This window comes from Schistocerca gregaria, chromosome 9, assembly GCF_023897955.1.
Source record: "Schistocerca gregaria isolate iqSchGreg1 chromosome 9, iqSchGreg1.2, whole genome shotgun sequence".
Lineage (NCBI taxonomy): Eukaryota > Metazoa > Arthropoda > Insecta > Orthoptera > Acrididae > Schistocerca > Schistocerca gregaria.
In genome coordinates this window covers 157,152,311-157,166,991 of record NC_064928.1, presented here as the reverse complement: position 1 = coordinate 157,166,991, position 14,681 = coordinate 157,152,311, and the positions used below count along the sequence as shown (strand labels likewise).

The 14,681-nt window shown below is 39.4% G+C and overlaps 1 protein-coding gene across 7 annotated transcripts in view; it reads left to right on the top strand.

Annotated features, from left to right (window-relative positions):
- Positions 1-14,681, top strand: part of LOC126292280 (pyruvate carboxylase, mitochondrial) — a 358,087-nt gene that overhangs the window by 272,473 nt on the left and 70,933 nt on the right. For all 7 annotated transcript variants that reach the window (XM_049986190.1, XM_049986187.1, XM_049986193.1 and 4 more), the window contains 2 exons: positions 4,918-5,083; positions 11,037-11,182. In XM_049986190.1, the coding sequence (XP_049842147.1) occupies positions 4,918-5,083; positions 11,037-11,182 (312 nt within the window). The remainder of the gene's footprint in view (positions 1-4,917; positions 5,084-11,036; positions 11,183-14,681) is intronic.

Below are 14,681 nucleotides of genomic sequence, written 5' to 3'. Positions count from 1 at the left end.
CTTCATTCAGGAGGTCGTTAACAGTACCAATGTTCAGACACTGCATCGAGTCGTGCAGAATTTTGCTATTCATTTGCACCAAATCAATCCGAATATCTGTAGTGACATTTACATGTTGAATAAAGTATGTGTACGCAGTAGTTTGTAACTGATATGTTTTTCTTCGTATAGTACAGTAATTGTCATCCTGTATATAAAACCATATAAAAAAAATATGAAGAAGGTATTGATGTCTGCTAAACCAGTACTAAGTAACTTTCCGTAATATCCATCTTGTTGTTGTTGTTGCTGTTGTTGTTGTTGTTGTTGTTGTTGTTGTTGTCTTCAGTCCTGAGACTGGTTTGATGCAGCTCTCCATGCTACTCTATCCTGTGCAAGCTGCTTCATCTCCCAGTACCTACTGCAACCTACATCCTTCTGAATCTGCTTAGTGTACTCATCTCTCGGTCTCCCTCTACGATTTTTACCCTCCACGCTGCCCTCCAATGCTAAATTTGTGATCCCTTGATGCCTCAAAACATGTCCTACCAACCGATCCCTTCTTCTAGTCAAGTTGTGCCACAAACTTCTCTTCTCCCCAATCCTATTCAATACCTCCTCATTAGTTACGTGATCTATCCACCTTATCTTCAGTATTCTTCTGTAGCACCACATTTCGAAAGCTTCTATTCTCTTCTTGTCCAAACTAGTTATCGTCCATGTTTCACTTCCATGCATGGCTACACTCCAAACAAATACTTTCAGAAACGACTTCCTGATACATAAATCTATATTCGATGTTAACAAATTTCTCTTCTTCAGAAACGCTTTCCTTGCCATTGCCAGTCTACATTTTATATTCTCTCTACTTCGACCATCATCAGTTACTTTGCTCCCCAAATAGCAAAACGCCTTTACTACGTTAAGTGTCTCATTTCCTAATCGAATTCCCTCAGCATCACCCGATTTAATTTGACTACATTCCATTATCCTCGTTTTGCTTTTGTTGATGTTCATCTTATATCCTCCTTTCAAGACGCTGTCCATTCCGTTCAACTGCTCTTCCAAGTCCTTTGCTGTCTCCGACAGAATTACAATGTCATCGGCGAACCTCAAAGTTTTTACTTCGTCTCCATGAATTTTAATACCTACTCCAAATTTTTCTTTTGTTTCCTTTACTGCTTGCTCAATATACAGATTGAATAACATCGGGGAGAGGCTACAACCCTGTCTCACTCCTTTCCCAACCACTGCTTCCCTTTCATGCCCCTCGACTCTTATTACTGCCATCTGGTTTCTGTACAAATTATAAATAGCCTTTCGCTCCCTGTATTTTACCCCTGCCACCTTTAGAATTTGAAAGACAGTGTCCAGTTAACATTGTCAAAAGCTTTCTCTAAGTCTACAAATGCTAGAAACGTAGGTTTGCCTTTCCTTAATCTTTCTTGTAAGATAAGTCGTAAGGTCAGTATTGCCTCACGTGTTCCAACATTTCGACGGAATCCAAACTGATCCTCCCCGAGGTCTGCATCTACCAGTTTTTCCATTCGTCTGTAAAGAATTCGCGTTAGTATTTTGCAGCCGTGGCTTATTAAACTGATAGTTCGGTAATTTTCACATCTGTCAGCACCTGCTTTCTTTGGGATTGGAATTATTATATTCTTCTTGAAGTCTGAGGGTATTTGGCCTGTCTCATATATCTTGCTCACCAGCTGGTAGAGTTTTGTCATGACTGGCTCTCCCAAGGCCGTCAGTAGTTCTAATGGAATGTTGTCTACTCCGGGGGCCTTGTTTCGACTCAGGTCTTTCAGTGCTCTGTCAAACTCTTCACGCAGTATCGTATCTCCCATTTCGTCTTCATCTACATCTTCTTCTATTTCCATAATATTGTCCTCAAGTACATCGCCCTTGTATAAACTTTCTATATACTCCTTCCACCTTTCTGCCTTCCCTTCTTTGCTTAGAACTGGGCTGCCATCTGAGCTCTTGATATTCATACACGTGGTTCTCTTCTCTCCAAAGGTCTCTTTAATTTTCCTGTAGGCAGTATCTATCTTACCCCTAGTGAGATAAGCTTCTACATCCTTACATTTGTCCTCTAGCCATCCCTGTTTAGCCATTTTGCACTTCCTGTCGATCTCATTTTTGAGACGTTTGTATTCCTTTTTGCCTGCTTCATTTACTGCTTTTTTATATTTTCTCCTTTCATCAATTAAATTCAATATTTCTTCTATTACCCAAGGATTTCTAGCAGCCCTCGTCTTTGTACCTACTTTATCCTCTGCTGCCTTCACTACTACATCCCTCAGAGCTACCCATTCTTCTTCTACTGTATCTCTCTCCCCCATTCCTGTCAATTGTTCCCTTATGCTCTCCCTGAAACTGTACAACCTCTGGTTCTTTCAGCTTATCCAGATCCCATGTCCTTAAATTCCCACATTTTTGCAGTTTCTTCAGTTTTAATCTACAGGTCATAACCAATAGATTGTGGTCAGAGTCCACATCTGCCCCTGGAAATGTCTTACAACTTAAAACCTGGTTCCTAAATCTCTGTCTTACCATTATATAATCTATCTGATACCTTTTAGTATCTCCAGGGTTCTTCCACGTATACAACCTTCTTTCATGATTCTTAAACCAAGTGTTAGCTATGATTAAGTTGTGCTCTGTGCAAAATTCTACTAGGCGGCTTCCTCTTTCATTTCTTAGCCCCAATCCATATTCACCTACTATGTTTCCTTCTCTCCCTTTTCCTACACTCGAATTCCAGTCACCCATTACTATTAAATTTTCGTCTCCCTTCACTATCTGAATAATTTCTTTTATTTCATCGTACATTTGTTCAATTTCTTCATCATCTGCAGAGCTAGTTGGCATATAAACTTGTACTACTGTAGTAGGTGTGGGCTTCGTATCTATCTTGGCCACAATAATGCGTTCACTATGCTGTTTGTAGTAGCTTACCCGCATTCCTATTTTCCTATTCATTATTAAACCTACTCCTGCATTACCCCTATTTGATTTTGTGTTTATAACCCTGTATTCACCTGACCAGAAGTCTTGTTCCTCCTGCCACCGAACTTCATTAATTCCCACTATATCTAACTTTAACCTATCCATTTCCCTTTTTAAATTTTCTAACCTATACTTTACATAAATGTATAAAGAAGGTCTAAAGACTTAAAACACCTATTATTTTGTAAGCTTCTGAAGGTGACAAATTAATTTTTTGAAACTAGTTAAGTGAAATAAAAATACATTTACAACTGATGACAGAATTTTGTTCTGAAGTGAAAGCAACATTAGGTGTACCACAGGGAAGTGTAATACGCAAGCAGTTTATCTGGCAGGATCAGCAGCACTAAGCTAACGATGCTGTTGTCTTCACTAAAGTAGAACATTTGCCATGCTTGTAAGGAATTTCAGAACAACTTTGAAAAAACTTCTGTTTGCTGTATTGTTTGGCAGCTTTCTTCAGATGTGTATTAATATGAGGTAATGACTATAATAACATTAAAGAATCTGTTAACAGGACACTAGTGCAACCAAGCTTAGATTATTGAGAAACTGCCTCCATTGTATATTTTGTGTAGGGATCATGAGAATAAGGTAAGACAGATAGATTAGATGTGTATAGAGGTATATAGAAAGTTATTTTCCCCTCACTAAATATGGGCTTCCCTAGTGTACATGTGGATATAGAAAATTGTGGATCATGAAGTAGATGAGACAAAGGAGTTCTGCTACTTTGGAAACCAAATAACACATGATGGTCTAAGCAAGGACATAAAAGGGGCATTTCTGGCCAAAAGAAGCCTGAACACTGGTCTTAATTTTGGGAATAAATTTCTGAGAATGTATGTTTGGAGTACAGCATTGTATAGTAGCGTATCATGGACTGTAGGAAATGTAAAAAAGAAGAGAATCTGATCATTTGACATACGGTGCTGTAGATGATGATGAAAATTAATTGGACTGATGAAGAAAAAAAAAAGAAGACAAGTGCAAGTAGCATCACACTCCCAACGTTCTGTACAAATGTAGTTATGTGTATAGGCAGATGATGAAACTAATAGTTTAGTGTGGCTCAGTGGCCTGGTGCAAGTTTTTCTATTGGACGCCACTTTGGCAACTTGCCAATTATCCAACCAGGGAAAGTGGACCAGTTTAACATGGAATCTGCACCGCATGTTATTTCTTTCAACTTATCACATTCAGGAGAAGTGATAGTTAGGATAAAGAAGACTGAAAATTCTGTGGTTCACTCGATATTTGATCCTGTGACCTCTCAGTATCAAGGCATGTGCTTTACTGCTAGATCATCAGGATAGTTTGTCTATGGATTTTCATGACTGAGTTTGTGATTGTTGAAACATACTATGTGATATAAGTATTTTGATTGCATTGACTTAGAAGCTTCAATTTTTCACGCCGCCAGGGGACCTTGGACCTAGCTATGTTACATACAGTTTGATCCTGTAAGGGTTTTGTTTTTACTGATTGTGGTACAGAACCTGAAAAATTAAGCTCTCCACAGAACTGACAACAAGAGAAATACTGGAAAGCATTGACCAGAAGACAGGAGAGGATGTGTGTTAAGATGGTGGGGAACACTTCCATGTCACTAGAGGGTGCTGTAGGAATATATCCAATAAATTATTGAGAATGCAAGTGCTACCCTGTGGTGAAGGGGTTGGCAAACGAGAAACAATTTGAGAGATTGGAATCTTGTACAGAATACAAATTTAAGCAGAAGGCTTTCACACCTTGTAGACTTGGTTGCCTGTACAGACCTACCAGCAAGCAGCTATTACAACAGTTCCTTCCTCTACTTGCTGTATCTGTAGGTATCTTTTCTGCAAGTTGTGCACATCTATAAATAATGCCCAGTATGAAATGATACCAGTGAGTGTTCTATCAGCCTAATGTTGTACATAGGAGAACGATGTAGACGCCATCCATCCTGGATACGGATTCCTTTCGGAGCGCTCGGACTTCGCACAGGCCTGCATAGATGCCGGCCTCCGCTTCATCGGCCCATCACCTAAAGTTGTGCAGCAGATGGGAGACAAAGTGGCAGCTCGCAAGGCTGCCATAGAGGCAGGTAAGAAGCTTTATGCCCTGTACCACCAGGTCTTTAGTTTCCAGTAACACTAAACATTACTGTCTCAAAGAAGCACAGTACAGATGGTTAGTTCTATAAATGCATTCATCATTGAAATGTACATTCTAGTTATCGGTCATTATCAGACTGCGCAATATTTCAACGAAAACTGACAACTTTTTCTATTGCTTTTTGTTTCACTGCAAATGCAAAATGAGTTTTGCCACATGCAAAGTTGGGAGTGTGTGTCATTATAGTAGAAACAATTCCAATAAGAATTGTCTGAAATGTTACATCGATGATCCTTCGGTTTTTACTTGCTAAAACAGTCACTTGAATTTTTGTGTGTGTGTGCTTTACTTGATGACATCCAGCTAACAATAACTTGACAAATACCTTGATTCAAAGCCATAAAAATAATTTGTTGCAAAACAGAGCTGAGATTCACCTGGCATCTCCTGCTATACATTTTATGTTTCCACCAATTGTAGTCCTTGTATAAAAAAAATTATTTATTTCGTCATGGACTGATTTGTAGCTGAAACTCAATTTGGTGTCAACTGAATTTCGCAAACATGGATAAAATGACGTGTGACTTAGACACATTAATTATACAGAAGAAATAAAAGAAACAAAAAATGACATCATTTTAAAAAAAAGGAAAGTATTACATTTTATTCCACAGTGATATGATTTAATTAAAATAAAAAATAAAGTTGTGTATGTGAATATTGTTACATTTAGCAATAGATGAAAAAAAGTTGAATTGTCAATTGTAATTTAATATTTGTGTAGCTGAAATGTAATATAACCAGCTGGAAGAAGGAAACTGAGTTAAGTGATTCTAAAATAAAGCTGGCAGTCTGTGTCATATGTTTATTGTGTGTGCATTGTCGTGTGACTAGGGCCTCCCATCGGGTAGACCATTCGCCGGGTGCAAGTCTTTAGATTTGACACCACTTCGGCAACATGCGCTTTGATGGGGGTGAAATGATGATGATTAGGACAACATAACACCCAGTCCCTGAGCGTAGAAAATCTCCGACCTAGCCGGGAATCGAACCCAGCCCTTAGGATTGACATTGTGTTGCGCTGACCACTCGGCTACTGGGGGTGGACATAGGTTTATTGATTTCAAGTATTACCAGTTGGGTCATCTTTCTTATTTCCGTAACCATATGGAAACTTTCACAATCTACATTGTATTCTTTGTTTTCTGTTTAAAAAAAATGCACAGCAAAAGTAGTTTTCGTAATAATAATAATAGTATTAACTCCATAATCTTTTGTGAAACTTGCATTTTTCAGTGAAATGCACCTTTGTTTATTCTTGGCTCTCTTGATATTTGATATAACACTTTCCACTTGTAATGGTCTTTAATGCTTGTCCAATGTTTTTGTCAGTTTCATATTATAGTCAGTCATGTTCAGTTTGATTTACTACAAAAGGCCAAAACTTTATACAAGAATTGCAATTTTATGTTATATGAACAACTTAACTTGCATAACTTTACCTTCAATTGTTTCATTTATTTATGAAAAATATTTCAAAATAAACCAAAAACCTCTCTTTAGTATTCGGAATTTTTATCCTATTCCACAGAAGTATATGAAAACACTAAAATACAGAAAAGAAAAACTTCCGGTCAAGAAATACACTTATATATCATGTGTTTCACTATTCTGTGGTAATGTGCATTTAGTGTCTCTCTGAGTTGGGTACATGTCAGCATCTAGCAGGCAATGTGTGTTATTGTTGCTAGGAGCGTAACTGATTGTAGCCGATTCATGATCGAATAGTGCAAAAATCAAATTTGTAGTTCAGCTTAGTCAGTCATTTAGACTATGCTGCTCCTGTAATGGAGTCTCACAAGCATCAGTACTATTCCCATCATGATCTTAACCTGCATTAATGATCTCCCAAAAATTTCCAATGGTGGTTCAACAAAATAATGTCTGCAGATGACACATGCAAACTAATAGAGGATCCAAACTCAGCCTTTGGAGATGCAGCTTAGATGATAGCTGAACAGACCTTAAAGTTTTTAACAGATTAAGACTTGATATATACATAAGGATTAAAGGAGACTGCTCACCAAAAAGCAGAAGTGTCGATTTGTCGATAGACGCACACAAAAAGTAAACTTGCTAGCATTTCTAGTTATCCTTTGATGAGCTAGAATAAAACAGACACGTGCACACACTTGCGTGCCTATGACCCTGTATGGTGCTGGGTAGACTAACAGTGCTAATGCTATTTTTGAGCAAGTGGACTTGGTGTGGGCGTAGTGTCAGGTGGAGTGAACAGAGGAAGGTGGAAGGCAGGGAGAGGGATGGGCTTGTGCTCAGAGGGAGGCAGCCAGCCAGTTCGGCAGCTAGGAATGAGGAAGGGAAGGCTTCCAGGTATTTTTTGGTGTAGAAAGGATGGCAGCTGTAAGAATAGCTGTCTGTTTTGTTGCTTGATGGGTTTAATGTGAATAGAGGTGTGAATGGAGCCATCAGAGAGGTGGCACGCTAGGTATAGAAGAGGAGCAGGTGAAGTGAGCAGGGGAAAAGGTGTCGAGGATTTGAAGGAATGTGGAGAGGTGTCTCGGCCTTCAGTCCAGATCATGAAGATATCAACAACGGATCTGAAAATCACTCCACTATTTATCTGCAGTGACGTAAACTCCATTGCATAGTATGCTGAAGGCCTCACAAAAGCCTTCACAGACAGGTAATCCCGCAAACCTAGTTAACAAAAAGATTTTGTTGGATGGTGCAGCAGCTGTCATTGCAAGATAGCTGGACAGGAGCAGAAATGATTAGCGAACATGTAAATACAGTAAACAGTTGGTTTGCATAGCTTGTAGCTTTCTCAAAGTGTTGTGAAGAAACTTTACAAACAAACAAAAAGCAGTAATAAACTCCTGCTATTGAAAGAAGCAGACTAAAGAGTATTGTGCTGAGAGAGGCTCCTCATCCTAGTGCACGAGCGAACTGTCGAAGGCTGACTGAGAAAGAAGCCTCTCGTCCTGCCCTGACATGAGGGACATCGTACTCAGTCATTCCCAACCCTCCTATCGTTGGGTTCTGTCTCCCATCCAACCTACACTGCATCCTACTCCATCCCTGTACCACTCCCACTCCCACTGCCATTCCCTTGACAAAGGTATCATATCCCTGCGGAAGACCTGGGGTGCAAGACCTGCCCAATGCACTCATCCAGCACTTGCTATGTCAGTCCTGTTACAGGCTTAACCTACCCCATCAGAGAATGGGCCATTTGTGAAAGCAGCCACATCATGTACCAGCTCTTCACAATCATTGCTCACCTATTTAAATTGGTGTGACTATAAATGAGTTGTCCGTCAGAATGAATGGCCACTGCGAAATTGATGTCGAGAACAGAGTTGATCAGCTGGTGACTCAACATGCAACTGTGCACAACATGTTCAATTTCAATGGCTGCTTCACAACCCAAGCCATCTGGATTTGTCCCTCAACCACTAGCTTCTCTAAAATACACAGATTGTAGTTATCCAATCCTTTAATCATTTTGGCCTTAATTTCAGGTAACCCACTGTCCCCGTACTCTCCACCTCCTTACCCTACTGCTTCTCCTTCTCTGTCCTGTCACCCTTCCCTAATCACATTCCCATGTTGCGTTCAGTGTGTGTTGCTTTCCACTGGCCTTTACAGTTATGCCAGTCCGTATCCCTGCCACCCCTCCCTCCCCACATTCCTGGTTGGCAAACAGGCTGCCTTCCTTAATAGCCACTAGTGACCCACTCCTAACCCCTCTCTTCGCCTTCAACCTCACCTCCCTCTACAAACACCACCTGACACTACTCCCACCGCAACCAGTCCACCTGCTGAAAAATAGCATTGGCACTGTTGGGCGGCACCACGTAGGGGCGTTAGGCATGTGGCTGTGTGCCTGTGTTTGTTTTACTCTAGCTTGCCAAAGGATAACTCAAAAAGCTAGCACGTTTTCTTTCTTTCGTGTGTGTCTATCGACAGCTCAGTGCTTCTCATTGTCAGTGAATGGCCTCCTTCAATAATAGTGTTTACATTCTACAGTAACTTTCCTAAGACATTTAAGTTTTGACATAGTAAGGAAATTTCTGGCAAAATGTAAATACATAGAAATTTATTTACTGACTGCGAATTTCTTGTCATCAGCTGTATTAGGTATAGATGTACTACCCAATAGTGACACATGAAAATTTATGCCGGGTTCAAGTTGCGGTCCAACTGTCACTGTTGGTTACTAGATGCACGCACATAAAAGTTAAAATGCAACCTACATACAGATAAACTAATCAGGAAACTACATTCAGTGTGTTGTGCCCTTAGGAGTGTCTCTCACTGTTGCATGTTTTCACTCCCTGCAGAATTAACTCCTTGGGGCAGTGGACCTAAAATAAATGAAGTATTTATTGAGCAGAAGCAAATTGTGAGAATATTGTGTAAAGCAGATAAACTTATTGGTGCAATGTTGTTTGTGAATAAACTGCCACACTAATTTTTTAAGCTTTAAAAGCATTGTCCACATTATTATCAGTTCAAATATTAACTCCACTCCATGATGTTGACAGCAACACATAAGCAGCCAAGCATTGATTGCAAAATGGTTAATTTATAACAAGAATGCTTTTACAATTGTCCTAATAATGATTTGTGGTGGTGATAAGCATACAGACATCCTGGCTATCTGATAGCAGAGGAAGGCAAAGTTCAAGTCACTTAAATTTAAAATGTTGACATTTGTTGCAAATATGGAGAAAAATGCGAGTTATAAATCATAAGGAAGCTATTCCGCAGATTGGTATTCAACTTGGTACAATGATAATATTTCTGAGTGGATTAGTAACTGTTTGGGTAAATCCACAGGAAGAATTTTGTGGCCTTTCTGTTAACAATGTAGGAAAATACAGATTGCTACTTACCATAAAGAAGAGACATTAAGTTGCAGACAGGCATAATTAAGACACTTACATGAGTCCTATCACAGGTTCATCTTACCCCATCATGGCCTAGGCCACCTGTGAAAACTTCCATGTCATTTACAAGTACTGTTGCAATCATTGCACAGCTTTTTATATTGGTATGACTACCAACCAACTGTCCACCAGAAGAATAGCTACTGCTAAACTGCGGCCAAGAGCAAAGTAGACCACCATGTGGCACAACATAACACACATGATTTCAATGGCTGCTTCACTATCTCAGCCATCTGGATCCTTTACTCCACCACCAGCTTTTCTGAACTGAGCAGATAGGAGTTACCCTTACAACACATTCTCTGCTTCAGTAATTATCCGAGCATCAACCTAAGGCAACACTCTCTCCCCACACCCTCCACCCAACAGTTTCCACCTCCTCTGTCCTATCATTTCCTCCCCACTCTTATTTCCCATCCTGTTTGCTGCTATCTGCAAATGCATCCGCCCCTCTTTCCCCATTCCTCTCCCAGATTCCCCACATCTCTGCCCCACAATCTCCTGATGTTGCACCTTTTCGACATTCTGGTCTCTGCACACACCACCAGACAGCGTTAGTCTCTCTCTCCACCTGTACACTACTATCCCTTCCCCTTCCCCTTCTCCGGCTCCTCCAGTTTGCTGTGTAGAGGCCCACATGATAGTTGCATTCCGACCCAAAATGCTGGAGTTGGCAGGCATGTGTGCATGAGGTGTGCTTGCGTCTGTATATGAAAGTGTCTTTTCATTGTGCCTCTCTGCAACTTGATGTATCTTCTTTATCGTAGGTAGTTAGCTGTCTTTTCCTACATTGTTGATATTCCTACGTAGCATTTCCCTTGTTTAACCTTCCTATTACAGGCGTACTTTACTTACCAGACAGCTTAATGTTGAAACTTCCTGGCAGATTAAAACTATGTGCTGGACCAAGACTCAAACTCGGGACCTAATGTTAAACAATTTTTTGAATATTATGCTTTGTTGCGTCAGGTGTTGCTGTTGTCCCTGGCACACCAGGTCCCATAACAAAGCTGGAGGAAGCAAAAGAATTCTGTCTGAAGCATGGATTGCCCATAATTTTCAAAGCTGCCTATGGAGGTGGTGGCCGTGGCATGAGGGTTGTCCGCAAAATGGAGGTATGTAACTGAAATGGTCTCAATCTTAGTTGCATGGGTGACACATCGCTGTATTTTGGTGTCCATTGAGGTAGTTCAGTGTTCTCAAAATCGTTTTGAAACTGTAAAGAGGTGATGTTGGAGTTGCTAAATCTCTCACTGTCAAAAAAAAAACAAGGTCTAGTCTGTAGTAAAAAATAGTGGATTAAATATTTAAACTCATTGTCTACAGTCAGATTACAAAATTTCTAGAATTGCACAGAATCAAATAAAACTCCAGAAAAGTAATATGTTTGTTCACACGGCCATCTTCCATGGCAGTTGTTATTATTATTGGTTTTTCTGTCTTAAGGTTAGTGTAAGAGTGTTTTTCACCAGATGCATCACACTTTATAAATAAAAGTATCTGCTGTAGTCATTCGTCAAATAGAAATACATGAAATGTCATTAAATTTTGGTATGTATAGAATAAAACAGTATTCCTGTATAAAATTTAGTGTACAGTTTAAGTAGTGTTTTTGCTTCTTGCTATTTTGAAAACCACTGATTTTTCCTTCTTTATTAGTGGAGGTTGAGGTTTAAAGGACCTCAGATCCACATTCATTTTTGGTAACTTTTACCTTTTTTAAAACTAGCTTTTTCTTATACTGCAATGCCACTTTTTCCCATGTCACCTCTATTTTGTAAAACTTCGCAAGAGAAATAGTGCTGCACTTTGTGTTCCACACTCAGCACAGTGTCACATTTGTACTCGTTTGTTTTCTGTGTAGGATGAGTGTGTTGCCAACATGTGGCAGTATTCAGAATAAGTTCATTGACATTTTGTTTAGAAACTGCTAAAAGAACTTCTACACCACCTACATGCTAATGTCTCTGGGCTTAGATTCAAGCAAAACAGGGAATTGAAGAATAAGCCTTATGAAACTAAAAAAATGTTACCACAAAGAAAAAAAAATTAAATGGTTCACAAGATACAGGCAGTCTGTTTGAAAAGGCAGATCTGTGAAATGAAGATCAGCTGATGGGTTGTATTCCATACTGTGTTGCTCCTCCCCATGCACTGTAGCACAGTTGGAGCCTCCTCAACAGGCTGATCTTAAGGTAGTGGAGACATTGCTGCTGGAACGCATTCAGCTACTATAGGGGTATCCACAGCTGCAACAGAGTGCTGAAATGATGTGATAACACCTGCAGCAGAGCAAACAGTGATATGTGACAGTAAGCCCTCCACCTTTAATGCACACTTGAAGGGCTCTTTGGCTCAAAGTATTCAGTATTAATGAATTGGTGCAGGGTTTTCCTAAGGTACACAACATGGAAAATACTGGACGTGATGAAGGAGATATAAATCTATTTCCATTTAAGGGATCAATCTGATACACTTCTGAATGAACAAAACGATTTGCAAAATGGAAAATTTTTGGACAAATTTTGTGCCTATTCTATGGTGAGACATTACACATTCACAGGTCATGCAGATGATATGGTTACAGACGTAAGTGGCCACAATATTAGGAGACCACATAACAATGAAATCGTACATTGTGATGGATCTATATTACTATATAACTTTAAGAAAAACCATCTATTGCATTTTATTTTGCTTGATTGCTAAATTATAACCTTTGCCATTTTGTTTGGCCTATCGCATCACTCCAGAAGTTATTAGACATAGATTATTCATGATACCTGTGTGCATCCTCTATGTATGTTGAACACATCAGCACTGTACGTCTGCTGTGTGTAGTTCAGCATAAGCTCTTGTTACAGAATTTTGTGTAATTCCATGTATACATTAACCATTGTGTGGTTATAATGCGCAAGTAGAGTGCATACATTGCTGAATTTTTGTACAATAAATTTTTATTAATCCTACCTTGTGTTTGTGTTTGTGTTTGTTTGTGTGTGTGTGTGTGTGTGTGTGTGTGTGTGTGTGTGTGTGTGTGTGTGTGTGTGTGTGTGTGTTTTTTAAATCTGTCTATGCTAATGACAAATATCGGGGTACCCCTATTATGTAATGCAGAAAAGTGCATGGCACTAGGAGCAGATCTGCCAGTATAAAGAGGCAGACAGTGTTTTGTCATTAATAGAGAGGAAATAGCAGTAGAATTTGTCAGTCCAGATAGCTTGTTGCCTTCAGTCAAGGGCTAGTAATTGGATGTTGCCTGGGCATCAAATCCATCGGGGACATTTCAGCCTTCTTAAAGCTGTCATCTGACAGTGATTTAATTGTGAAGTGCAGCAAATACAGCTAAACAGAGGCTAGGCATATCTCACATACAGACATACATGGACAGTCGAGCATTGCAGAGTCTTATTGTGAAAAAATTACATGAAATTGGTGGAAGGAATCACTTGTGAGTTTCAAAAGTACTACCTGGAATCCAGCTAGCACAACTACTGTACGTTGGGAATTAAAAAGAATGGGCATAATGGTCAACAACTCACTTAAGGTTAACTCTTCTGTAGTTGATGCGAAGTGACACATGACGTAGTGTAAACAGCTACCCCACTGCACAGTGGATGACTGGACATGAGTGATTTGGAATGATGAATCACACTTTTTTTTTTCTATGGTAAACCAGTGGAACGGTTTGGGTTTGACAAATAACAAGAGAACATTACCTGCCACCATGTCTGTACATTATGAATTATCTTGAAGAGAACAGTCTATTGACAGTGCTGAGTGCTGTTGACAAGGATTTCAAATTAATTCCTTATACCTTGATTTCCAGAAGGTGTTAGACACTATACCTCATAAGCAGCTTGTAATCAGATGGTGTGCTTATGGAATATTGTCTCACTTATGGGACTGGATTTGTGATCTGTCAGAGGGGTCACTTACAGTTCATAGTAATTGGTGGACAGTCATTGAATAAAAAGAAAGTTATTTCTGGTGTTCCACAAGGTAGTGTTACAGGCTCTCTGTTATTCCTTACCTATATATAAATGGTTTGAGACCATCTGAGCAGCCATCTTGGGTTGTTTGCAGATGATACTGTTGTTTATGATCTTGTAAAGTCATCAGAAGATTAAAACAAATTGCAAAACGATTGAGAAAAGATATCTGTATGGTGTGAAAATTGGCAATTGGCACTAAATAATAAGTGTGAGGTCATCCACTTGAGTGCTAAAAGGAATTTAACTTTTGGTTACACGATAAATCAGTCGCCTCTAAAGGCCATAAATTCAATTAAATACTTTGGAATTACAATTACGAACAACTTAAATGAGATGATACAGGATTTAGGCTGGGACATCAGTAAAAAAAGGTGTATTTCATTGTGGTGGAATGTTATCACAAAATTTCGATCACCAACTTTCTCCTCTGATGCGAGAATATTTTGTTGCTGCCAGCCTTCATAGGGAGAAAGCATCATAATTATAAAATAAGGGAAATCAGAGCTTGCACAAAAAGATATAGGTGTTTGTTTTTTCTGTGCACTGTTACAGATTGGAATACTAGACAAGTGTTGTGAAGGTGGTCCAATGAACAGGCAATTATGTTATTTGCAGAGTA